The sequence below is a fragment of the Eretmochelys imbricata genome, chromosome 1 (genome assembly GCF_965152235.1).
Source record: "Eretmochelys imbricata isolate rEreImb1 chromosome 1, rEreImb1.hap1, whole genome shotgun sequence".
Lineage (NCBI taxonomy): Eukaryota > Metazoa > Chordata > Testudines > Cheloniidae > Eretmochelys > Eretmochelys imbricata.
This window is the reverse complement of record NC_135572.1, coordinates 349065918-349092493: the sequence shown is the minus strand read 5'-3', so window position 1 is coordinate 349092493 and position 26576 is coordinate 349065918. Positions and strand designations below refer to the sequence as shown.

The 26576-nt window shown below is 49.5% G+C and overlaps 1 protein-coding gene across 1 annotated transcript in view; it reads right to left on the bottom strand.

Moving 5' to 3' along the window:
- ITIH5 (inter-alpha-trypsin inhibitor heavy chain 5) overlaps positions 1–26576 on the bottom strand; it is a 57205-nt gene that overhangs the window by 12101 nt on the left and 18528 nt on the right. Inside the window, exons 6-7 of the mRNA XM_077807894.1 lie at positions 23808–23977; positions 20748–20864 (exon numbers count right to left, since the gene is read on the bottom strand). Of these exons, the coding sequence (XP_077664020.1) occupies positions 20748–20864; positions 23808–23977 (287 nt within the window). The remainder of the gene's footprint in view (positions 1–20747; positions 20865–23807; positions 23978–26576) is intronic.

Genomic DNA, 26576 nt, shown 5'->3' with positions numbered 1-26576 from the left:
AGAAAAGAAAAGAAAAGAAAAGAAAAGAAAAGTACAAGTCAAATTCTCACTGCTTTAATGACAAGGGCCCAGATCCTCAACGATATTTAGGCACCTAACTCCCATTGATTCCAATGGGAGTTGGGCGCCTAAATATCTTTGAGGATCTGAGCTAATAAGCCTCACTCCCTAGATGCTTATTATTTGTATTACAGTAGCACCTCGCGACCAGGGCCCCACTGTGTTAGGTGCTGGACAAATATATAATGAAAAGACAGTCCCTGCCCAAAAAGCTTGCAATCTAAGTGTAAGATGGGAGACACCATTTGGATACAGGGGACAGATGGGGCAGGACAAGGGAACAGTTATGAGTAGTGGGGCAGTGGCCGCAGCACACCCACTGCCTAACCATTGTCAAGTCTTTTGTAGGCATTGTGGCGTAGGTTTTAAGGAGAGATTTAGGGGAGGATAGTGGCTTTGCAGGTATTTACAGGCATACGGGGCAGCCTGGCAGAATGCATGAAGGTGCTCATCCAAAAGAGTGACAAATGGAGTAATCCAGGGTGATAGAAATCAAATATTTCTAGACCTGAGGTTTTTATACAAAGAAAACCTGGAGAATAGCACAAATGTCCCATCAAGTGGTGTGGCCAAATTCCTCTTGATTCTCCACTGAAGCTGGCGATTTCATTGCAAACAAATTACCCATTGCAATGGAATGTCTTAGTCATCCCTCCAGCTGGTGATCTGGGGTCTGATCCAAGGTCTATTTGAAATCAGTGGGACTCTTTCCATCAGCTTCAATGTGCTTTGGATCAGACGACGGGTGCCCTGAGCAGCTCCTAGTGATCCGCATCCAATTTGTAAACCCTTCCCCAATTTTATTTTGATGATTTCTCTTTCCCCCTTTCCAATCTGGCAATAACTGATATTTAATCCGTTGTTACGTTTCTGTGGAAAGCATTCCATAACTGTTTCAGAGACAACGATACTAATAGAGATAGAGACAGTGATCAGATGGTGCCCTTGTATTTTAGCAGTGATGGGAGGTTCAGATTTAGGGTTTGGTCCTGAAAAGCACACAAGAGTTTGAACGCTTTCCCAGACCTCTGAGACCAGCTCTCCCTGGCAGCACGTGCTAGACATTTGCTACTTCCTGGAGCATTTTCTTGGCGTTTAGAACAATGAGGGAAACCTAACAGCAGGTGTTACGAGAATAAAGGCTGGGCGGGAGTTCACATCACGGGGGACACTGGCAGTCCCACGTTTTGCTCTAGCGTGTAATCCCATACATGCCCTGATGAGGTGTGAACTGCCCCTCTGCTCCCGAAGAGTTTTGCCTGGGCTTGTTTTAAGCCATGAGGACATTTTCAGTCTCATAATTATACACATGAAATTACAACCTATAACAACAATGCTCGGTGCATCATGAGCCTTCCGAAGACACCCGACATGACAAACTTTGCATTGGATACCACACAAGCATATTATAAGGATGAACATGGAGGTGCAGGGTGTTCACCCAAGAAACAGAGTGTCACACCAGCATAGGCAGGAGAAAGAGAAAGGAATAGAAACCGGGCCTATGGCTTAGGGATGAATTTCCAAGTCCTATCATAGATAGCTCTGTTTAAGGGTGCCCAACCCTTCCCATTATCAGATCTTATTTTCAGTTGCTTATAACTTTGCTAAACAGTATTTTTTGGGGCTGAAATTTTCCAAGCTGGGTGTCTGCCTCCAAATGAAATCTCTTGGAAATTTTCAGCTAAACCAATTCAGCCATTTTCAAGAACGAGGCTAGAGAAATAGATTTACTTTTGCCCCTGTTAAACAATTCTGGTGACCTTTCCTTTAAGCAGCTCTCATGCCACCAGGCTTTGGAGCAGGGACTGGGCAGAAGGGTAGCTTTTTGTGTCAGGATGTGCCTTTCGCCATCCTTGTGAAAATCTGCCCAAATTTGGCTTAAATATAAACCGAGAACGAGGCTGGGGTTGGGCACCAGAATTGAGAGGAGGGCACCTATCTCTTTTATGCTCTCACTGCCCCGCATTTATGCCCATTGTGGAAGTATAACATTGTATAAGTATAACGTTGTATAAGGGGACATGCTGGATACATTGTATATGAGAGGGCATGCCAAAACATGTTACAAAGTATCTGAGGGAGCACACGTAGGGACAGGTTTCAGAGTAACAGCCCTGTTAGTCTGTATTCGCAAAAAGAAAAGGAGTACTTGTGGCACCTTAGAGACTAACCAATTTATTTGAGCATGAGCTTTCGTGAGCTGTAGCTCACGAAAGCTCATGCTCAAATAAATTGGTTAGTCTCTAAGGTGCCACAAGTACTCCTTTTCTTTTTTCACGTAGGGACAGTTAGCTTTTGAATGGAGAAGCAATTAAGATAGAGCCAGCACGTCTAAGAAGCAGGCATCAGAATGGAAGGTGTGAAGGGCAATTAGTTAAGTTAACTGGAAACTGTTAAAGGAGATTGTTAAGGGTGGCAGGTAATTGAAGATACGTGACTGGTCTCAGGGATCTCGAAGGGTGGTGACTAAAATCTTTTTCTTCTTTTGTCTGTAACTTCTCTGTAACTTGTTCTCCAAAAAACTGTATAAATTAAAAGACACAAGCCCCACTCGGGGGGCTCACTTCTAAATGTATTAGCAGAGCAGCTTTGCTAATAAAACAGAGTGGTCTGATAAATTATGAGTCTGAGTCAAACTTTGACACCATGCAGTGAGGAGGACTAGGAAGCTGCCTGATTTCAATGCAGAGGAGCAAAAGCCAGACCTAGGGGAGCGAAGAGAGTTGATTGGGATAAGGAGCTGAGAGGAGGCTGGGGCGGCAAGGAGATTGTGACTGGGACACGTAGGATGGGGGCAAGGAAGAGAGTGGGGAAAGGAAGACAGATCTGAAAAAGAGCCAAATTCAAATTGGGAAAGAGGGACTAATAGGGGAAAAAAACCTAGCATGTGACGTAATTAAAGACTATATCATAACGGCCACACACAAGGCATAATGTATCATCATTAAAGACCGTATTACAGTGAATATACACAAAGGGGGCTGAATTAAGGTTACACTGGCACCTGTAATTCTACCATTTTCTAACTTTTGAATGCTTGAGTTTGCAACCTTAATAATGTTCTTTTAATGTAAAGGTGTGTGTGTAACATACTTCAGTTTGGTCTGAGTCCAGACATGAGCAAAGGGTTAAGGAGGGGTGTTCTTATTTAGTGGTTCCCTCTACCCATGGGTTTACTTCAGCTCCAGTATAAACTAAAGGCCCGATCCTGCACAATACTGGGCACTCTCATCTCACACTGAAACTGATGGGAACAGAAAAGGCTCTGCACATGGCAGGGCAGCGCTGGAATGAATTGCCCTGATTGTTCTATATATTTGCATGGCTCCTTTTGTCTTTGAGACCAGGCTACTTTGTCATGGCAGCTGAGGAGGGCAAAGCACCCCCCCTCACGGACATGAAACTCTATCCTGATGAAATTGCAACATGTGCATTGCAATCCATGTTCCTCTCCCCTGTGTGGGCTACAGCAGTGGTTCTCAACCAGCAGTCCGGGGCCCTCTGATGGGCCGCGAGCAGGTTTCAGGGGGTCCACCAAGCAGGTACAGTATTAGACTCGTGGGGCCCAGGGCAGAAAGCCAAGGCCTGATCGCATGGGGCTGAAGTCTGGGGCCCTGAGCCCCGCCACCCAAGGCTGAAGCCGAAGCCTGAGCAATGTAGCTTTGTGGCGGCCCCTGTGGCATGGGGTCCTCCAGGCAATTGCCCTGCTTGCTACCCCCTAATGCCAGCCCTGGCTTTTACATGCAGAAAACCAATTATTGTGGCACAGCTGGGCTGTGGAGTTTTTATAGCATGTTGGGGGGGCCTCAGAAAGAAACAGGTTGAGACCCCCTGGGCTCTGGGAAAGGCATGTCCTTGGGAGCGCTAAGACGTTCCTTACACAGGGTGTATACGAGTCAGGAGCTGTCAAGGGGCCACAGCTTTTATCAAGGGAAACTGGTCAGTAAGTTTCTACCGCTGGCATCCCTCGGAGACTTTAAATGCACTGCTCCAAAAGGCAAAACTCCATCGTTCCCTGCACTGACTGATGGCTGCAGTGAGAAGTGAGGGCTTCTGTAGCTACCCTGTGGCAGCCTCTGTGCTTAGGGCACACTGACAGCTTTCTGCATTTGGACCTTGTAAGGCCAAAGTCAGAATTTATCTCCAGGGAGTCACAGGCACTGCAGTGAGATCCCAGCATTTCTCTGCACCTAATGCGGTCTCTGCCCTTCAAATGCTGCCAGCGCCCAGAATGAGTCATTCCACTGAAACGCATGTATGAGGACAGTTAACCCTTTGATTGCTGGTATTTTCCAGACTGCTAGCCAAATGGGTGGTTAGCGTCACCCTGCATTTAGCCTGGTATTCTTATTTTTAACATGGGAGCACCGAGGAAGCCAGATCAAGGATCAGGGTCCTATCATGCGAGGCACTGTAGAGCTAAGTAACAAAGAAGGCTGTCTCTGCCCCAGGAGAGTGGTCTGAAGGCAACAGGTGGAGGAGACAAGGAGTGACTGGGAGGAAGAAGTAGCAGTAAAATAGAGTTTAACGAAAGTTTTGTCTTGCCCCTTGAATGATGTGAAGAAGTACAAATGTACAACACGGGTAAATTTTAAGGAGGGAGTTAGCCGAGGAGAAGGTTGCAGCTTCCTGAATACTATGGGGCAGGTTTCTCATTCATAGAATCATAGAATGTCAGGGTTGGAAGGGACCTCAGGAGGTCATCTAGTCCAATCCCCTGCTCAAAGCAGGACCAATCCCCAACTAAATCATCCCAGCCAGGGCTTTGTCAAGCCTGATCTTAAAAACCTCAAAAGAAGGAGATTCCACCACCTCCCTAGGCAATGCATTCCAGTGCTTCACCACCCTCCTAGCGAAAAAGTTTTTCCTAATATCCAACCTAGACTTCCCCCACTGCAACTTGAGACCATTACTCCTCGTTCTGTCATCAGCTACCACTGAGAACAGTCTAGATCCATCCTCTTTGGAACCCCCTTTCAGGTAGTTGAAAGCAGTTATCAAATCCCGCCTCATTCTTCTCTTCCACAGACTAAACAATCCCAGTTCCCTCAGCCTCTCCTCATAAGTCATGTGTTCCAGTCCTTTAATCATTTTTGTTGCCTTCCGCTGGATGCTTTCCAATATTTCCACATCCTTCTTGTAGTGTGGGGCCCAAAACTGGACACAGTACTCCAGATGAGGCCTCACCAATGTCGAATAGAGGGCAAGGATCACGTCCCTCAATCTGCTGGCAATGCTCCTACTTATATACAGCCCAAAATGCCATTGGCATCGGCATGGCAGAAAGTGAGCAAGCAGGCCACTGAGGCTGTGCAGCAGGTTAGAATCTGTGTCCGTAGTTTTGCAGCCTCTAACGAGTTAAAAGAAGTGTGTTTGTGACACCTGCCATTGGGGCTGACACACCAGGGACTGAACAGGGAACCCCCAGAACTAACTGGATGACATCAAAGGTTGTTACAAGAAGGAGGGAGAAAAATTGTTCTCCTTAACCTCTGAGGATAGGACAAGAAGCAAGGGGCTTAAATTGCAGCAAGGGAGATTTAGATCAGACATTAGGAAAAACTTCCTAACTGCCAGAGTAGTTAAGCACTGGAATAAATTGCCCAGGGAGGTTGTGGAATCTCTATCATTGGATATTTTAGAGAAGGTTAGACAAACACCTGTCAGAAATGGTCTAGTTATTACGTAGCCCTGCCTTGAGTGCAGGGGACTGACTAGATGATCTCTCGAGGTTCCCTCCAGTCCTGCACTTCTACGAATCTCAACATCTTGAGCTGAAGAGTCAGGCTCTGTAGCTAGGAGGCTGAAATCGAGAGCCACTGTGTATTATTGGGGGCGGGGAGGATACATAACACACACTGAGCAGCGGGCTATGCTTGCATCAACATTTTTGCAAGGAATCACAGGAGGCACTCAGGCATCTCGAGCCTGGAGATGAAGGTGAGTAAACTCTCCATAGAGACAGAGGGCCACAGGGACGAGGGGAAACAGGAATCCAGCTGCCCGTGTTGAGCAATACGGCTGAGTTGCTGCTGGCTGCTGCAGCCTCCCCACTGTTCAGTTATGGGACCACACTGGAAATCTCAGAGCATGCTGATCTGGCATGAATATTAAGAAAACAGCACATGTAATGACAGGTTTCAGAGTAGCAGCCGTGTTAGTCTGTATTCGCAAAAAGAAAAGGAGGACTTGTGGCACCTTAGAGACGAACAAATTTATTTGAGCATAAGCTTTCGTGAGCTACAGCTCACTTCATCGGACGCATTCAGTGGAATGCACCCAATGAAGTGAGCTGTAGCTCACGAAAGCTTAAGCTCAAATAAATTTGTTCGTCTCTAAGGTGCCACAAGTCCTCCTTTTCTTTTAGCACATGTAATGGTGCTCCTAGAAATAAAACTTCGAATAATGATTGTATTTACATAGTGCCTTTTAGTCCAAGATCTCAAAGCACTTTAAAAGCATTAATCAGTCACAGCAAAGTAAACTGAGGCACAGTGAGATTAACTAACTGCCTCATTAGTCACACAGCGAGTCATTTGCAGAGCTGGGAAAGGAACCTAGGAATCCCGACTGTCTAAATTTCCCATTTTTCTAGCATGCCAACCACACCAGCCCCACATTTTAACCACCAGGCCACACCCCTCCCTCCCAAGCAAATGGCCTGTGCTTCACAGGCAGACAGAGGGCGCACACCCAGCCTCCCCTTCCTCGTCTGTTCACAAGAGCATGCTGGGGTGACGCAAGCCCTGGGAATGCCCGGCAGGGTCAGTAGGAAAAGCCTGATAATGTGAGAGAGAACCGTTTCGTGCCTAAATGCTGACACGGACATTCCCAGATGCTGACGACGCAGCGTCAGACCCTCGGGGCACCTTCTCCGAGTGGAAGGGCACTGCCGATGACATTTATACCACAATCCCTCGGTTGTTGTGCAGAGCGGGTCAAGGGGGAAGCGTGGCCGTCACACATGTGAAATGAAAGTCAAGCCGCTCAAAAGGGAGACAATGCTCAGTTGTTAGGCTTCCCCAGCAGCGTGGCCCACTGCAGCTCCCATTAACTCCCAGCAATTACCTCAGTGACAGGCCCGTTTCCTTAGCATGCTCACAAACTTTAACCTCCTGGGCAGATATTTTAACAACTCCTACACATACACCTGAGCCGGAACCCGCTAAAGTCAAGGGAAGACGTTCCATCAGCTTCAAAAGGCATTGGATCGGGCCCTGCTGCAAAAATTGATTAGCCTCAGCTTCACTGAAATCAGACATTTAGGGTATGTCTTCACTGTAGCTAGGCACCCGTGGCTGGCCCATGCGAGCTGACTTGGGCTTGCAGGGCTTGTGCTGCGGGCTGATTCATTGCTGTGTGGACTTCAAGGTTCGGGCAGGAGCCGAACTCTAGGATCCTCAGGGCCTAGAGCCCAGGCTCCATCCCAAGCCATGGCATGGGCCAGCCACGCGTGTCTAATTGCTACGTACACATACCTGAGAGACCTGCTCACCCAGGAGAGGCACAATAACCACTGACCAATAGATGAATCACTCAGAGACATACACGACTCACCTGAATGAGCTAACTATGCATAACTTGGCTAAGGGGTGATTAAAGAACTGGGGGATCTGCTAACAGCCCACAAATATCTACCAAGGAAGGAGAGGAGTTACACAGTGCGATACATGGGGATACAGCTAGGGGAGAACACTAAGAAAAGGGAGAGTTCTGGCTGTGTATCAGGAAAATCTTCCTGCCTGTGACTTGTATGAGACTGCAGAATAGCCTCCTGAGGGAAGGGATCACTTCTCCTAGTCTCAGAGTAGCAGCCCTGTTAGTCTGTATTCGCAAAAAGAAAAGGAGGACTTGTGGCACCTTAGGGACTAACCAATTTATCTGAGCATAAGATTTCGTGAGCTACAGCTCACTTCATCGGATGCATACTGTGGAAAATACAGAAGATGTTTTTATACACACAGACCATGAAAAAATGGGTGTTTATCATACAAAAGGTTTTCTCTCCCCCCACCCCACTCTCCTGCTGGTAATAGCTTATCTAAAGTGATCACTCTCCTTAAAATGTGTATGATAATCAAGGTGGGCCACTTCCAGCACAAATTCACCTTGATTTGGGGGCCCAGAATTTGGCTGTAACTATTCTTCACAACACAGAGCTGTCACAAAAGGATAACTGTGGTGGCCAGCCTTGCTGCCCTGAATGTGGTTCCCTACAGGTCCTGTAATAAATTGGGCATCACAGATTCACTATGTAACCTTGAGGAAGTTACTTTTCGGCCTCAGCTTCCCTATCTGCAAAGGGGGCTTGGGAGAAGGATGGTCCAGTTATTAGGGCATTAGCTGCCACCCATCTAGGTTCAATTCCCTGCTCTGTTACAGACTTCCTGTATTACCCTGTGCAAGTCACTTCACTCTGTGCCTCAGTTTCCCCTTTGAATAACAGCACTTCCCTACCTCAGAGAGGCAGTGTGAGGATAAGTATATTACAGATTGTGAGGCACTTGGGTATTACAGGGAATGGTGTCCACAAATTCACAAAGGTTAGACAGAAAATAGAACCTTACCCGCACTTACAGGGCTGTTGTGAAGATTAATAAATGTGCATAAAGTATTTTGAACATGCAAAACACTATATAAATGCTAAGAACTATATACATTAATGATCAACTCTGCAGCCAGATTAAATTTGAATAGTAAATGCTTTTGTAAATATACTCGATGCAAGAAAGTCTTGGGCAAGTTAAAGTCTCTCAGGTTTAAAGGTATCGCCACTGTGTTATACTGGAGTCATACCGGAGTAGCTCCATTGAAAACAATGGAGTTCCATAGTTATAAGCCAGAGCAACACATTGGTGAACGAAGCCCTAAATTCCTGTTCTCACTGGATTTGTTTTAAATTGAATCACTTATCTTTTAACAGGCACATCTTCCAACCCTCCTCATCACAAACAGTTTCCATGGAGCTAATAATTAAAAGGTCAATGCCAAGGGAAGAGATGTTACCCTCTGCCCTTGATTCATTGCCTAATGTCTCTTTCCCAGTTTGTCCTCAGAAGACTCAGTCAGTCAGTCAGTCCCCAGGCCTGAAAAATATTCCAAGCACTTGATCCCTTCCCCCTACACCCCACAAGACAAATCTACGGCTGTCACAATGTCGAAAGGAGTTCGGCGGTCGAACAGATGCATTCAACTGGATTTCAACATCAATTAGCCGCTACTCGGGTCAGCGAGAATCAAATGGAGGCCAGGGAGGTTATGCTTTTTATTTCAATTATCCAACATTCATTTTCACACGCTACATGAAGGAAACAGTCTTTTCTCACAGCATTTGACTGAATGCCACCAGCCTGGTGGTCACTACAATTTTTGGCAAGTTTTGAGAACATTGTATTTTTATGTAATCCAATGGGGAATGTGAGACAGGTCCCACTCTGTGCCCAATCCACAGAAGGTTTGAGTCTGTTACAGACCAAGTAGGGGAAGCCCTGGGAACTCTTGCTTTTTTTAGCTCTGGAAGACCTGGGTTCAAGACGCAGTGTTTTGGCCAACATGACTATTACACTTGTTTTGAGCAAACTCACAGTCCTGAGCTCTAACCACCAGATAACACTTACTCATAGACTTTAAGGCCAGAAGGGACCATCATGATTATCTAGTCAGAGGTGAGTAAACACTGTAATATGTGCCATAGGCTCCGGTTTCTTCTGTCCCGGAGGGGGAGGGCTCAACCCCTGCTCATTCTAGGCCTCACCCCCACTCCACCCCCTGCCCCAAAGCCCCACCCCCACCCTGCCTCTTCCTGCCCCTGCTCCGCCCCGTCCCACCTCTTCCCACCCCATTTCACCCCCTTCCCCAAGCGCGCCCCATCCCCGCTCCTCCCCCACCTTCCAGCACCTCCTGCACATCGTGGAACAGCTGATTGTGGCGGGCGGGAGGCACAGAGAGGGAGCGAGAGGAGTTGATCAGCAGGGCCACTGGCAGGCAGGAGATGCTGGGGGGCAGGAAGAAGCCAGCTGCCTGAGGGTGCTAAGCACCCGCTAATTTTTTGGGGGGGTGCTCCAGCAACCGTTATCTGTACTACAGTGATGTCTCAGGCCCATACAGAGATTAAGTTTCCCTGGTGCTAGATATTGTACATACATCAGAGACAATTCCTGCCCCACAGAGCTCATGTTCTAGATCAGTGCTCTCCAAGCTGGGGGGTGTGCCCACCTTGGGTTGGGGGGGACCGCTTGAGGGGACATGCAGCGGGGCCCGGGCCAGCCCCCATGAGGGGCGCGGAGGGAGCATCACCCAGCACTGCTCCAGCCCCAGCTGCAGCTCTGCTCTGCTCCCAGCCCGGCTCCGGCCCCAGCCGCAGCTCCACTCCACCCCCAGACGCAGCTCCTCTCCGCCCCCTGCTCTGCCCCAGCCCACCTCTGCCCCCAGCCCAGCTCCACTGTGCCCCCTGCTCTGCCCCCAGCCCAGCTCCTCTCCGCCCCCTGCTCCGCCCCAGCCCACCTCTGCCCCCAGCCCAGCTCCACTGTGCCCCCTGCTCCGCCCCCAGCCCAGCTCCACTCCGCCCCCTGCTCCGCCCCCAACCCAGCTCCGCCCCCAGCTGCAGCTCCACTCCGCCCCCTGCTCCGCCCCTAGCCCACCTCTGCCCCCAGCCCAGCTCCACTCCGCCCCCTGCTCCGCCCCTAGCCCACCTCTGCCCCCAGCCCAGCTCCACTCCGCCCCCTGCTCCGCCCCAGCCCAGCTCCACCCCCAGACGCAGCTCCACTCCGCCCCCTGCTCCGCCCCTAGCCCACCTCTGCCCCCAGCCCAGCTCCTCTCCGCCCCCTGCTCCACCCCTAGCCCACCTCTGCCCCCAGCCCAGCTCCACTCCGCCCCCTGCTCCGCCCCCAACCCAGCTCCACTCCGCCCCCTGCTCCGCCCCCAGCCCAGCTCCGCCCCCAGCCGCAGCTCCACTCCGCCCCCTGCTCCGCCCCTAGCCCACCTCTGCCCCGAGCCCAGCTCCTCTCCGCCCCCTGCTCCACCCCTAGCCCACCTCTGCCCCCAGCCCAGCTCCACTCCGCCCCCTGCTCCGCCCCCAACCCAGCTCCACTCCGCCCCCTGCTCCGCCCCCAGCCCAGCTCCGCCCCCAGCCGCAGCTCCACTCCGCCCCCTGCTCCGCCCCTAGCCCACCTCTGCCCCCAGCCCAGCTCCACTCCGCCCCCTGCTCTGCCCCCAGCCCAGCTCCGCCCCCAGCCGCAGCTCCACTCCGCCCCCTGCTCTGCCCCCAGCCCAGCTCCGCCCCCAGCCGCAGCTCCACTCCGCCCCCTGCTCCGCCCCAGCCCAGCTCCACTCCGCCCCCTGCTCCGCCCCCAGCCCACCTCTGCCCCCAGCCCAGCTCCTCTCCGCCCCCTGCTCCGCCCCCAGCCCAGCTCCGCCCCCAGCCCAGCTCCACTCCGCCCCCTGCTCCGCCCCAGCCCACCTCTGCCCCCAGCCCAGCTCCACTCCACCCCCTGCTCTGCCCCCAGCCCAGCTCCACTCCGCCCCCAGACGCAGCTCCTCTCTGCCCCCTGCTCCGCCCCAGCCCACCTCTGCCCCCAGCCCAGCTCCACTCCACCCCCTGCTCTGCCCCCAGCCCAGCTCCGCCTCTAGCCCCAGCTCCACTCCGCCCCCTGCTCCGCCCCCAGCCCAGCTCCGCCTCTAGCCCCAGCTCCTCTCCGCCCCCTGCTCCGCCCCAGCCCACCTCTGCCCCCAGCCCAGCTCCACTCCGCCCCCTGCTCTGCCCCAGCCCAGCTCCGCCTCTAGCCCCAGCTCCACTCCGCCCCCTGCTCCGCCCCAGCCCACCTCTGCCCCCAGCCCAGCTCCACTCCGCCCCCTGCTCCGCCCCCAGCCCAGCTCCGCCTCTAGCCCCAGCTCCACTCCGCCCCCTATAGAACCCAACAGAACCCAGCGCTGGCCTAACCACTAGATGACATTGTCCCAATTGAGGAAGGATTGCAGAATGGGCTTCAAACTGGTGGACCTGCAAACGTTAGCTGTCACTGGAGTCTTTCCTCTGTCTCCTCACCCTACCAAGCATCTGCAGTTTCAATAAAAAGTCTGTCAATGCAATTACCGGCAGCAATGTACTGCATGGAATCCAGCCGGCTTTTATGAGCGTAGTAGCTGGCTGGCATATGGGACCTTACTGCCAGCCACAGAGCGAGAAACATTTTAAACAGACATGAATGGAAAAGCAAGGACATCACCAGAAAAGATGATGTTTACTTCTTCGGCACTTTTCAAGTCATTCTAGCATGCAAATCCCACTGAGCCAGATCTGGGAACTTCGCTAGTGACGCCTGGTGCGATGCCATCACCTGTTGTCACTCTGCCTGACGCATCGGTCCTTAGTAGACTATGTGTGGGTTTGCCTGAGTAGTAGTACATATTTCCACCCCCACTTGGAAGGGCAGGCTCCAACTGCCGCCTGTCGGTTGCCTGTCATGGCCTATTCAGAGTCAGATGTTCCATGACTTAAAACATCTTCCAGTTTGCTTGTTCCCTTACACACATTCCATGTCTCTTCTGTATCAAGCCCCAGGGATGCACCTGCAAATGTGCTGAATGTCTCCAAGCAGATTGCAATATAGATCGTTGTATCCTGCCCACATTCAGCCAATCTACAGGGACGATATTCTTTGCTGCCTACTGTAAACTTGTTATGAAGTGCTTCTGCGCTCTGTTAAACAGCTGCCACCTCCCACCCACCCCAGAGGTAGCTGCATGTGGGTGATGAGTGAAACAATTCCATGATAGCTCTAGTTAATAAGGTATTAGACATAGTCAGAGCTCAAAAGACATGAAGATGTCTTGTGTAAGTGTACTGGGTGGCAAAGACTTTGCACAATAAAAGACTCATCTTGCAGAGAGGTCAATATCTCTTCAGTAGCACATGGGCTCATCCCATCTCATGATGTACTAACTAGAGGCTTGATCCAAAGCTCATTGGAATCTATGAAAAGACTTCCACATTGACTTCACTGGGCTTTGGGTCAGGCCCTGAGAGCATTTCAGTTTCAAAACTTGCATTATCCTTGCTTCCTATGTACTCTGAGCCCGATTCAAAGAGTTAACACTGACATATAAAGCCCTCTATGGTCTGGCCTCTCCCCTTCATCAACATAACTGAGATTAGCTGGAGAGCTTTTGCCAACAGTCCTGAGAGCTGAACTTCCAGATCTTGCATTCACTTCCCTGGCTGGGCTGATTTAGCCTCAATTTTATTGGCTTCTGGTTGTTGTGGAAGACACATTAGCCCACATCTGCCTAGTGTGAGGTTCTTGCATCTTCCTCTGAAACATCTCATGCTGGTTACGGCCAGAGACAGGACACCGGACTAGCTGAGTTTGATCCAGTCTGGCAGATCCTATTTTTCCAATGATTCACTCATATTTTCATCTAATGAGAGTGATGGAGGTGACTCTACTGTACTCTATTCCAGAGTGGGAGGCATCTATATTGACAGATTCTATGCTGGGCACATTGTATAAAATTTCTCTATGTTCCTCCAGATGGTCGGGTAGACACATTTTCTAAATCTCCAGATAAAACCAGAAAGGCTGGCAGCTGTTCACATAGTACCTTTGGAAATCACTGAAGGCTGAAATTTGGATTAGGATTTTGCTCAGTGGCTCCTTGGCAGTTTAAAGTAGGTTTTTCTGGAGAGCAGCCACCATTCAGATTAGCACTCAAAAAGCTCACAGCCAGTTCTTCAGCAACACAGGGAATTTTTTTTGTGTGGGGCAGGGAAGGTGTCAAACGGTCCTGATGGTTGCTGGCATTCAGAATCCAGGCAATCAATTGAATCAACCTGAAACTACTCAAAAGGGGGCTGGGTGTCAAGGCATGGAGAGGCAGAGAAATGTTTATACAAGGTGCTCAGACTTTTCTAAGAATGTGACCGGTGACAAAAGCAAATCCACCTAAGGAGAACACTCAGCAAACCCAGTAAAACCTCAATCCCTGGGAACCTTCAACCGGGATCTCATCCTTAGCTAATTGTGACTTTCTAAAAGTTTGGCCAGAGAGCTGAACAGAAGCTTTAAAACTAAAACCACCCTGAATGGATTAGTCTGATCCTTCTGAGTCTTTTTTCCAAATGGCTGACTATCACATTGTGTGAGATTGGGGATTCCAGCATCTTCTGTTACATGCAGGGGCATACCGCTTGCACGCATGAGCAGAGTGCCTTGAGTACTTCCAGCTAATATCTGGTCAGTGCTTGGAGAAGGATCTTTACTGGGCCAAAGCCAGAGGTCCTCACTCAGGTAAAACTTCTATTAAAGTCAGTGGAAATTTTGCCCGATATCTTTACTCAGGGATTTGACAAGAAATTAGAAATGAAAGGTCCAAACCAGAGAAGTTTCTAGGGTCTTATTGCTTAAGAATGGGACAATAGATATGGCGGCTGCATAGTACCTCTAAGTATGATCTTGCTCACACCCCAGCACCTTGAAATAAGAACCCCACTGGGTATCCTAGTGTAAGTGTGAGTGTTCAAGGGGCGAGAAATCTTTTTCATCAATCAAAATAAAATCTGGTGAGCCAGATAAACCTGCTTTGCCAAGAAAACAGATTTAGAAATGCTGCATGACTGGCATTATCTTAAAAACGACTGGTGTGGGGCTAGTCACATTTCAGCCCTGCCCACACTACAATTGTAACTGAGTCAGGGGATCCAGCTCTGTTGTCTCCCGGCCTGGTTACAATACACTTAGAAGTTGTAGTGTAGATGGGTACCCACCATATTCTCAGAACTAAGCTAAAATATTGGACACTTTAGGGATTTAACCCAGTTATGGGGACAGGGTCAGACCCTACCAACACTACGACTTCTAACAATGTTGTATCCAGCTCAGGGGACAAAAGTGTTATAATTGGATCCCCTGATTCTGTTACAGCAGGTGTAGATGGGGCTTTCAATTCAGTCTTCACTACCACAACATCCACAGCCAGTGGAGGTAGGGGAATCGGATCATAGCAACGACATGCTGGGGTTACAAGGGAATTGCACCTAGTATGCAACCCATCCCAGCCTTGAAAAAACACCACTGTACAACTGTCTAGGTACTTTGGGGGAAGGTCTTTGCCTTCTTTTGAATCATTACAGCTTGGTCTACACTACACAGTTAGGTCGACGCAAGGCACCTAACTCTGGAAGTGTCTACACTAAAATTTCTCTCCTGGTAACGTAACTGCCCCGCTACTCTGTCTTAATAACTCCACCTCTGTGAGAGGCGTAGAGTCAATGTCGATGCTGTTAGGTTGACACAGTGTCAGTGTAGACACTGTGTTGCTTACATTAACTGTTACTGGCTTCCAGGAACCATCCCACAATGCCCCACGCTGACAGTACACTCGATATAAGCACTGGTAGTGAGGACGCGCACCACCGACACAAATGTAGACCCACACGAGCAATGTAATTACTGCGGCGACTGTATACCGATGTAACTTAGGTTGACTTAACTTTGTAGTGTCGCCATGCCCAGAGTTTTGGCCACCGCAAGAAGCAGCACATTGAACTGGACAGGCTGCCGCTGATCCCGTGTACGAAACTTAGTGCTTCCCAATTCTTTGCTGGAATTGCATAGACCCCATTTCCATCAGACTCATACTTAATGCATCTCTCCCATGCATATGTTCTATCATTTCGCCTTGCAAATGAAGGAACAAAATTATTTAGGCACTTTCCTTGCCAGCATAACAACAATAGACACCTGCTAGATCTCTAGTGCATAAAGTATTTTATAATCATATATCCTACTCTGGAATTTCTTGCCTCTCACAAATGCCCTGTCTGCCAAATGGTGTAGGGAAAGTGACACACACAGGACCAGATCGTCATCTGGTGTAAAGCATCATAGCACCACTAAAGCTGATTTACATGACATGAGGGTCTGACCCGCTTTCAAATGCTGTTAGAACCACAGCAGAAAGAAGCAATGGAGGCCTAGCTTCCCTGCTGGACTGAGACAATGGAGAAAAATGTTTCTTTCACAGAAACATTGACAAGCTGCTGGCACTAAATGGATTTGGAGCTGTATGTCCTGTCTCTTCAAAGACTGTGATACTTGGGAAAGAGAGAGGGATGGAGGGAACTGACTAGTTGGCACTTAGTGAAAAGAAGAGCACAGGAGCAGAAAAAGAACTCGCACAAGTGGACCATAAGCATGAGGTCACCTGTAAGAGCTGCCCGCTGTGGGTGAAATCCTGGTCCTATTGAAGTCAGTGGGAGTTTGGGCCATGATTTCAATGAGGCCAGGATTCCGCTCCCATGTAGTGCAGAGGATTTCAAAAGCCTGCTACATTATTCTGAATCACTATCTCTTGTGCAGTGTTGTTATAAATCAACCCTGTTACAGGGGTTGAGATCAATTGTTCTCTATGTCCAGCACGGTTAAGACAAGAAGCAGTCGGCTTAATCTACAGCAAAGAAGATTTAGGTTCAATATTCAGCTTTTTTTTCTGACAAAAGGAATGATTAAGTACTGGAATACATTGCCAAGGCAGGTTGTGGAATCCCCACCACTGGAGGTTTTCTATGAATAAGTTAGACAAACACTTGTCAGGGATGGTCTAGGTCAGTAACACCCAGACCTCAGTGGTTCAGAAGCCAAATTAGCGATCAACATTACCCTAAAGAGACACAGTAGTGTGAATTCATTGTTTCTTTTACTATAGTACTATTCGTATTTAAACAGTATGCCAGGGAAATATTTTGTTTATATATATATATATTATTCTCACAGCAAAAAAGGGTTAATAACTTAGTGCAATTTGATAACTTAATTGGTTAATAACATAGTCAAAGCATCCTGATTGGTTAATAACTTAGACTGGTTAATAATTAGATCACACAGTGGTTTACTATCATGTGCTGCAAAGCACCGCAGGAGACTCATTAAAGAGACCCTTGCGGCTTGTGAACCACAGTCTGAGTATCACTGCTCTAGGTATATCTGGTCCTGGCACAGCACAGGTGGCTGGACCAGATGACCTATCGAGGTCCTTTCCAGCCCTATATTTCTCTGCTGCTATAATAAAGTGTCTCACAGATGCCTCCCATTCTCATTTGGGATCGTCCTGACCGGCACATTCACATTCACCCTTCCTCATGGCAGCTATAGCCGCTGCTAACATGGCAAAGACACATGGGCAGAGGGTAGAAGAGGCCAGGAGAGGCTAAGCCTCCCCAAACAGCCAGCCCGCCGCCTTTGGAGTGCGCCGCTGCTGAAAGGGGCTCTGGCTATAGCCCTGTCTGTGGCCCCACCCGTGCTCTGCCCTGAGGCCCTGCTCTCACTCATTCTCTTCCGCACGAGGCCCCGCCCGCCCTCCGCCTCTGCCCGTTCCCGCTCCGCCCGCATGGGGGCCGGGAGAGGAGGCGTGCCCAAGCAGTGAGCGGCCGGCCAACTGGTCCGCTGGCAGGCGGGCCGGGACATGAGGGAGGAGGCAAAGAGGTGCGAGCGGCGGGTGGGCCTCGAGGGAAGAGGTGGGGGGACGGGGCTGAGCAGGGGTGGAGTGTGTGTGGGGCTTCAAGGGGAGGAGGCCGCGGGAGGCAGGGCCATGGTCTGGGATGCCCAGCCGCCCCAAATGGAGGAGTCACATGCCGCCCATGAAAAGACATCTCAGAAGAGTACTGAATGTATTTTTAGCTATCTTCTCATGGGATTCAGCAGCTGGAAATGAGGAAAGCCAGCACCATGTGACCTACCAGGTCTCGGTGCATTGCCAAACATGCCATGAACCACAGTTTGAGAACTCTGCTGTAGAAGAGCAAAAGGAAGCATTTCCCCTACTCCAACGTGCATTAGCACATGCCTCTCTTGCTAGTCTTTAGCCATTAGCCATCAATGACATTGTGTTTCCGCCCCTTTGTGGTTTTTGATGCTCCCACAAAACAGTCTATGGTGTTGAGCTAAAGACAACATTGTCAAGTTGGAGAACACAAAGCCGGAGGTGGTTTAAAAATGTGCGTTATGGTAGACCCGTTCAGGCAGAGGGATTTCCTTACCATACTGGAATCACACTGTCACATTGTCACAACTGTCAATTCCCCCCATCTTCTGGGAGCCACTCAGAACAGTCATTATGGGGTAATTTATTTGGCTACCAATGCTGGCACTAACTTACTTACCAGACATACACCTAGCTCACCACTTATCCACTGGCAATTTGTCTTTGCCCATGTGTACCTGGGCAGGCCCTGTCTCTCTATTAGCTATTTTACAATAGACTTGCTTATATAATATATAATTATCCTATATCTTCCTTTAGAAGCCACCACTTCTATGAAGTCTAACCACCTCCCCTGAAAGCTATAATCAAGTGTGACTTTTAGTACATTGAATTACCTCCCCCAAGGCTTGTATGGCAAACATGCAGCTAACTAACTGAACACAGGAGGGCAGGTTCTAAATAAAGACATACGGGCTATTGAATGAGTACAGGCCCAACTACATATGTAGGGGAAAGTAGCTTTACTAACATACCCCTGAAATGCTGCTGCTGTGTTGTTTGGCTGAAAAACATCAGTGCTGTCTCTTAAATTGAGTGGCTAAAGCCAAAACCCATCCACCAGCCCTGCTTGCTGGACAAGGGGGATAAAGTGTTTAGCAAGCAGTGCAATGCTGAGCCAGGGGATTAAGGCACTGAATGGCCAGCCTGCCAAGAGTCGGTGTGAACTGCCCCAGTATTGTCTTGGATTGAAGGATTAACCTTTTACCACTAAAGGGTTTTATTTTTCTCCTGAGGAGGTCTAAGATTATGGGGCATTAGCATTTCTTGTTCACGCCATTATTCCAAACAGCATGGCCTGGGATTAACCCTGGGAGACCTGCTCCTAAACCCAGTCAGCTCCTTGCACTAAACAGACTCAAATCCCAGCCCCCTAGTTAGACCAGAATTTAAAACACAAATACACAGGCTGGGGGCAGGGGAGAGAAAGCTACTCCAAGTCTTCCCAGAGCATAGGGTCCATGGCGTCTTTCTGGAGTCCTCGCTGATCACCACAGAAGCAGCAAGCGGGAGCTGTTTCACCTATTAGCACTTCTCTAGTAATCAGGGCTCGGCGAGGCAGAGAGAGAAGGGGCCGTTACAGTGAAACGCTCGATTCAATGGGCCGTGACAGTCCAGTGTTATGTAGAACCATAGAGGTTTCAGGGGCACATGCTGGTACAGATCTGCCTCTTTTCAAGTGCGGCATGTAGTCAAGGCTTTGTCTAAATATCATGGTTCAAACTCTCAAGACTAGGTTTACATCTGCTAAGTTAGAGCCCGTGCTGGCAGCCAGACCCCAGAAGATGGCTCTGGGCTGTACCCAGACATCTCATCAGCAGCTGGTGGAGCTAGCAAGGGAACCTGATGGGCTGAGCTGATTATATGTCGCTCACCTGTCTTAATAATATGTCCCAACCCCAAGCCACATTGGCCATGCCTCTAGCCCAGCACTGCCCCTGCAGATTCGTACCAGCTTTTGCCCTTGTGCAGATCCCACACAGCGGCATTTTAGCCTACCTGGACATGACGTGTGTCATTGCCTGATGGGGCATGGTTAAACCTGTGCTAGGTAAAGGTGCAGGCTCCCCATTTACTGGACAGGCCAGGGGCTTTCAGCAGCACTGGCCTCTCTGGCTAATCCTTTCCTAGAAGGGGAGGAGATGAGATGAGGGGAAAGGAGACAGCTATTTGGGAGGGTTGTGGTCCTACAGATCAAGCTGTGTCATAGACTTTGTCCCATTCACCCTCTCTTTCTGGCCGTTGCTTCCACTTGGCAGTTGTGGGAGCGTCACTCAGCTCTCAGAGACTGGGGTGAAATCCGGGCCCTACTGAAGTCAATAGAAGCATTGCCACTGACTTTAGTGCAGAGATGTATTAAGATTTATTGTGGCTCTAGGCACAAAGAACATTTGGGCCCCCCACCATCTCCCTTTCCATGGGGCCCTGCCCCCTGCTCCTCCCCTTCTCCCCAAGGCCCCGCCCCCCGGTCAGACTGGAAGCCGGGGTCAAGCCATGGCAAGAGCTGCCCGGTGAGCCCCAGACCCTCCACCTGCCCTGAGTGGCGCACCTCAGGGGATGGGGACATGGTCCAGGGGCTGCTCTCAGGCACCCCAGCCCCCCACCCAGGGCAGGTGGAGTGGGGCTCAGGCCAGCCCCATGTTGGAGAAGTGGGGGGCTCAGGTGAGCGACTCAGGCCAGTTCCATAGGGCTGGGGGAGCAGGGCTTGGGAAAGCCCCGTGTGATGTCCCATTTTCCCTGTAGGAAATATGCTCACCCTACCACAGCCTAGCTCCAGGGGCAAGAGGAAAAGCAGGGGGCGGGGCCACGATTCCAGCAGCAGTGATCCCCCCACTTCTATACAGGTTCCGGCTCTCCTACGGGGGCCCCCAAATTGCCCAGGGCCCCTGGGCACAGGCCCCATGGGCCTGTGAGTTAATCTACCCCTGCTTCAGTGAGACCTGGATTTTGCTCAGGGTTTGCATGAGCCCAGCTCTGTAATGTCTCCATCCTCTTCCTTCCAAATGCTGAGATGTCTCATGGGCCTCCTGGTGCCAGGGACTTCCCATGTAATTTCCCCATAGCCCTGATGGCCAGACTACCAGCCTAAGTGGTCGTCATGGTAACCTCACAGCAAACCACTCTGCATCGCATAGCATCACCTGGCTCACCTGTCTGAGCTTTGCTCCCACCATGGAGGCACTGCTGTCCAGCACGAACACAACGTTCTTCGGCAGCGGAGGGAGATTCTGGGGGGCGAAGTAATGCACGAAGTATCCATTCAGGATCTGAGGGAGGGAGAGAAAGTCAAGGACACATGGCAGGTCACAATAATGTCAACCACACCCATCACCAGGATACCTTTGCTGCTTGCAACTAGAGGGCATGGTCCTGCCCCTGGGGAAGTCAACAGATTTGCCATATACCTCAATGGGAGCAGTATTGGTCCTTAATTCTGAATAGCATTTTTCGTACTGATGACATCCCCAAATGCTGAACAGGGTGCAACGGGGAATCAGAGCAGAGGCAGAAAAGAATTAAGTGGTTCTGGCTGAATGGGGAACAGAGATTTTCAGCTGAGATTTTAAAGGAGACAGTGGCATGGAGGGAGACAGGAAGGCTGTTGCCGTTGGCAGGAGCCACAAAGAGGACAAGGTAGGGCTAAAGAAAGCAAGGAATGGTGGAGATAACTAAGGGCAAGGACAGGCAGGGTTTAAAGACAAAGGCAGCTTTCGACTGGCTTCTGAACAAATGGAGTTGTCTGAGGATGGGCAGCACTAAAGGGCCAGGCATCTCTGCCCGACAGGAGAAGCGGACGGGGCTGTGTGGGTGGTTTCCGCTGCTGGGACAAGGCTCCCTGTGTGTCTTGCTTCCCTTTTGCCACAGTTACAGCACCCTGCAACCGGCACCCCGCAACCGCCTCAGCTGGGAAAGCTGGCAGTGACTCTGTGAGTGGGGAGCTGAAGGCTGCACCTCAGCAGTGCTGAGTCCCTTGCCGGACAGAGCCCCCTCCAGAACCCCCCGCACCCCAGCCTTTCAGTGCAACTCCAGGGCATCTGTTTCCCCTGCTGGAAAAAGTCCAGGGGAAGTGGACAGGGCTGTGCTGAAGGGACGAGGTGAGGTGGGGGCTGTGTCTGGCAGGGGCTCGGGTACTCACAGGGAGCAGCCTTCCCTGCTGACCCCAGCCCTTCAGCATGCCCCATTTGCTTCCCCTGGGCAGGTGGGAGCAAGACAGGCAGGGAGCTGGGTCCTGGCAGCGAAGACCATCCGACAGCTGCGAGAGAGGAAACCTTCTTCAACTGCCAGGTGGTGAGTACTATCCTGCCCCTGGGGGTACCAAGCACCCCTCCTGCCCTGCTTCTGGCCCCCATGAGTACCAGGCCCCCTTTCCCCTCCCCAGCCCCTGTGAGGGGGTCACACATGGGACATGAATCTCCGAAGTGGGGGCTCTGCAAAAAAAGTTTGGGAACCTCTGGTCTAGGTGAAAGAGGATGAAGGCTTGGACGTGGATGCCAAGCAGAGGTGGGAGAAAGGCAGTGAGGTTGCCTCATAATAGGCGATGCAGAACCACTTGCCATAATTCATGGAGGACGTTGACAAGCTGGAAAGGGTTCAGAGAAGAGCCACGAAAATGACTAAAGGCTTAGAAACAGGCCTGGTACTGATAGACTCCAGGAAAACCATCTCTTTAGCTTAAGAAAGGGAAGGTGAAGGGGTGACTTAACAGTCTCTAAGTACCAACACGAGGAACAAATATTTAATAATGGGCTCTTCAATCTAGCTAGGAAAGGTATAACAGCATCCAACTGCTGGAAGTTGAAGCTAGACAAATTCAGATGGAAATGAGGCATACATTTTTGACAGTGAGGGTAATTAATCACTGGAACAATTTACCCAATTTATCCATCACTGGCAATATTTAAATCAAGAGTGGACGTTTTGCTAAAAGATCTGCTCTCAGAATTCTTTCGGGGCAGTTCTCTGGTCTGTGTTATGCAGGAGGTCAGATTAGATGATCACAATGGTCCCTTCTGGCCTCGGAATTTGTGAATCTCTTCAAAAATATGCATACACTGAACTTTGTCTAAAGTGCACCCGTGTGCTGAGACATTGAGCAGAGGCTGTGTGGCTGGCCACCTCCCCACTGAAGCTATCAAAATAGGACTGACGCGGGTCTTCACACAGGGGTGATTTTTCAGCCTATGTGAATAGCTGGTGCAGCTAAAAGGGATATTGTTCTTTGTGTGCCTGTTTAGAGCATCAACCACAGCTATCTGCGTTCCGTTCACGAAATCTGTCATTTGCTAATAGCTGCAGTTTGGCTCATGTGAAAAATTGCTAGGTATGTGGGTAGAGCTGCCGGGTGACTTTGATTGACTGTTTTCTTACATATAATTTTTCCATTGTCCCCTCCATGTGAATCTTTAATGCTAAAAGATAAAGTGCATGCTTGGGCTCTGAGTTTTAGTTATCTATCATGTGGGATTTAGCTAGTTCCCTGCAGGGACCGATGTTTTTATGTAATAGTGAGAGTTCCCTTGTGTTGCTGTTGCATATCAGTGGTGTATGAAGAACACATACTCTGTGACAAGAGAAGCCAACGTGTGGTCCAATGAGCAGTATAATGACTGCCCTCATCTTGATTATAGAGGTGTGGCTCTGGTACACTACAAAGGCATGCAATGATCTGGAAGAAAGCTACTCAGCTAAAGATGGAGTATCACGTGCAGGGACTAGTTGCCTCCCCTGAGTCACATTCAAGATAAGGGGTGTCAGTGTTGCCGGCTCTGAGAATTGGATCAGAAGTCTCCCAATAGCGGTTGTTTCTTAAAGGCTCAACTGCCAGAATCAGACTGCATTCGAATCTCAGCTTTCATGTCTTTTGAAAAAAATAAGCTTCTAGCCTGCGAGCAAGGACACCCTAGAGGCTGAGAAACCAAAAGACAACAAAAGAGAACCCAACATTTGTTATTTAAAAGATAAAAGCTCATGATTTTTAAGTCAGTCTTGTGATTTTTTGGGGAAGGGGTAATTAATCATCGTTTGGCAGTACAAGGGTGGCTGCAATCTGGTCAATGTTACACCACTTAGGTGTGGCCGTTAGGCTCCTACAAGCTGCAGAAATGACCCTCCATTGGGTGAAATTTGTTATGGAATGTGGGCATCCAACACTGTTCAGCTACCTCTGGCATAGTCAATAGCACAAGGAAGGTCAGGCATGAGTACGGTACCTGCACATCCCCGACACTCAGCTCCCTGTTGACATCATATCGAATGATAAAATCCCCCAGAATGCCGTTGTGGGCAATCTGGGCTTGTTGTACAACACTGGGACTGAAGGTCACTTTGGCTAATGTTTTCGTCTGGCCGATCACAGTAGAAGGAGGTGGGGAGACGTCATCTGGTAGGAAAACACAACCAGTGATATTACAGCTTTTCTATTTATGTCAGACAGATTCACCATGACGTTATGAAATCAGGGAAGAGCAAAATAGCTGCACTAAAATAAGAACTACCCTTTTCCTTTGCAACTGTAACTGCATCCAGCCCTGAAACCTTATCGTGGGATGGACAGGTTTATTTAACTTCCCGGCCCTGATGTTATTTTGGGGAGTGATCTTAAACCTGAAGGTTGGGTCTTCTCTGAGTGGCTGTTAAAGTACTCTTACCAAATTTTAAGAGAAGTCGTTTGTCCCCAGGTTCTGGGCTAAAACCCTGCTGAGTGGGGCAGTTCTTTGCTTCCCTTTCTTCCATGCAAAGGTAGCTGCATTTCAGTGAGATTGTACCAGAGTTCAGATCTGGTCTAGTAGTTCCCCAAAATTTGGGTGTGCCTACATCCATTTTTAGTACATGTTGAAAACTTGGTCAAATTCTCAGCTGATGTCAATTGGTATAGGTCCATTGATGTCAACCAGAGGTACTTATATGGCCACCATTACAATAGTATCTGAGCACTTGCAATGTTTATTCTAAACCCTTCCCCACCCTCCCAAGGCAGGGAAGTGCCATTATGCCCATTTTACAGATGGGAAACTGAAGCACAGAGAGACCAAGTGTCTTGCCCAGGCTCACACAGGTAGTTTGTGACAGAGCAGAGAACTGAATCTGATCTCCCAAGTCCCAGGCTAGCACTTTAACCATGGGATTGTCCTTTCTCTTTTACTGGCCGCTCCTGGAAATGGAAGCACTGAGAGAGTTTGAAGTTTGCAGGGAAAGCAGTGAACTCATCCCATGGAAGAGGAAGGTCTCCCTTAGACCACTGAGAGAGTGCCCCTATTGCTCTCCATATAATTCAGGAGCAACATGGACGGGTACCTTCATTCACCCCTTGGAGGCCAACAGGGCCTGCATGGAACAGCCAGAGGAAGCAGGAAAGGGAAGAGTATATGGAGGCAGGGAAGGGTTTCCTCTTAAGCTTCAAGAGGGTCTAGGAGGAATTTCTCTGATGATCAGCTGGTGTAAATCATCATCGCTCCATGAGATCAATAGGGCGACAATGACCGATGCCAGCTGCGGATCAAGCCCTCCCTTTACACTTACAGGAATCTAATGCAGGGTTTCCAGAATCTAAAACAAACCCAGAAGCATTTCAAGACACCAGGGGTGAAATCCTGGCCCCGGGTCACCTCCTCTTTGAAAAAGCTGCTTCCTGTCCAGCTGTGCTGTTGGACCGGATTTGTGTCCTAAGGGTACATCTACACTGGACTACACTGCGGCCAGCCTAGGTCAGCTGACTCAGGCTCCTGGGGCTTGGGCTGTGGGGTTAAAAATTGCTGCATAGACGTTCGGGCTCAGGCTGGATCCCAGGCTCTGGGACCCTTCCCCCTCGTGGCAATTTTACAGTCCTGCAACCTGCGGGCCAGGAACCCAAGTCAGCTGACATGGGCTAGCTGTGGGTATTTAACTGCAGTGTAGACACACCCTAAGAGGACACTATGAGGCAAATGAGGAAGTGTTAAGACTATTTAACAATTAGGCTTAATGGGTTTATAAGAGAATTACCCAGAGTCGTGACTTTAACGACTGTACACTCTAGATTTAGAATCATAGCATCATAGAATATCAGGGTTGGAAGGGACCTCTGGAGGTCATCTAGTCCAACCTCCTGCCCAGAGCAGGACCAATCCCAACTAAATCATCCCAGCCAGGGCTTTGTCAAGCCTGACCTTAAAAACTTCTAAGGAAGGGGATTCCACCACCTCCCTAGGTAACACATTCCAGTGTTTCACCACCCTCCTAGTGAAAAAGTTTTTCCTAATATCCAACCTAAACCTCCCCCACTGCAACTTGAGACCATTACTCCTTGTTCTGTCATCTGCTATCACTGCTATCATCTGCTATCACTGCTATCTCCAGCCCCAGAAGAATGCAAGAGGAGTCATAAATGAATATCTCTTCTATTGGATTTTATCTCAGTGTTGATTCCATTTTACTTATAAGGCTGCTCTGTAATGTGATGAATTGCCTAGAGTAACATACACTCCTCAGATACAGTGTACCAGATGTGCTGGGATTGACACTTCTTTTCATCCATCTTTTCTCTCTTCAAAGATCTTGGTTAACTGACAACGTGAGGGAACTGTCCAGAATTCATAACACTGTGTTAAAAGAATATTTGCATTTTCTGATTTACTTGGAGAGCTTCACCTTCGCCTCCCAGGGTTTTATCAGAGTTTAAAGGGTAGGCTGATATATTTCACAGATTCCATGGCCAGAAGGGACCACTGTGGTCATCTAGTCTGACCTCCTGTATAACGCAGGCCAGAGAACTTCCCTGAAATAATTCCTAGAGCAGATCTTTTAGAAAAACATCCAATCTTGATTTAAAAATGGTCAGTGATGGAGAATCTACCACAACCCAGAGTAAATTGCTCCAATGGGTAATTAATCTCATAGTTACAAATTTACACCTTATTTCCAGTCTGAATTTGTCTAGCTTTAACTTCCAGCCCTTGGATCATGTTACATCTTTCTCTGCCACGTTGAAGAGCCTATTATCA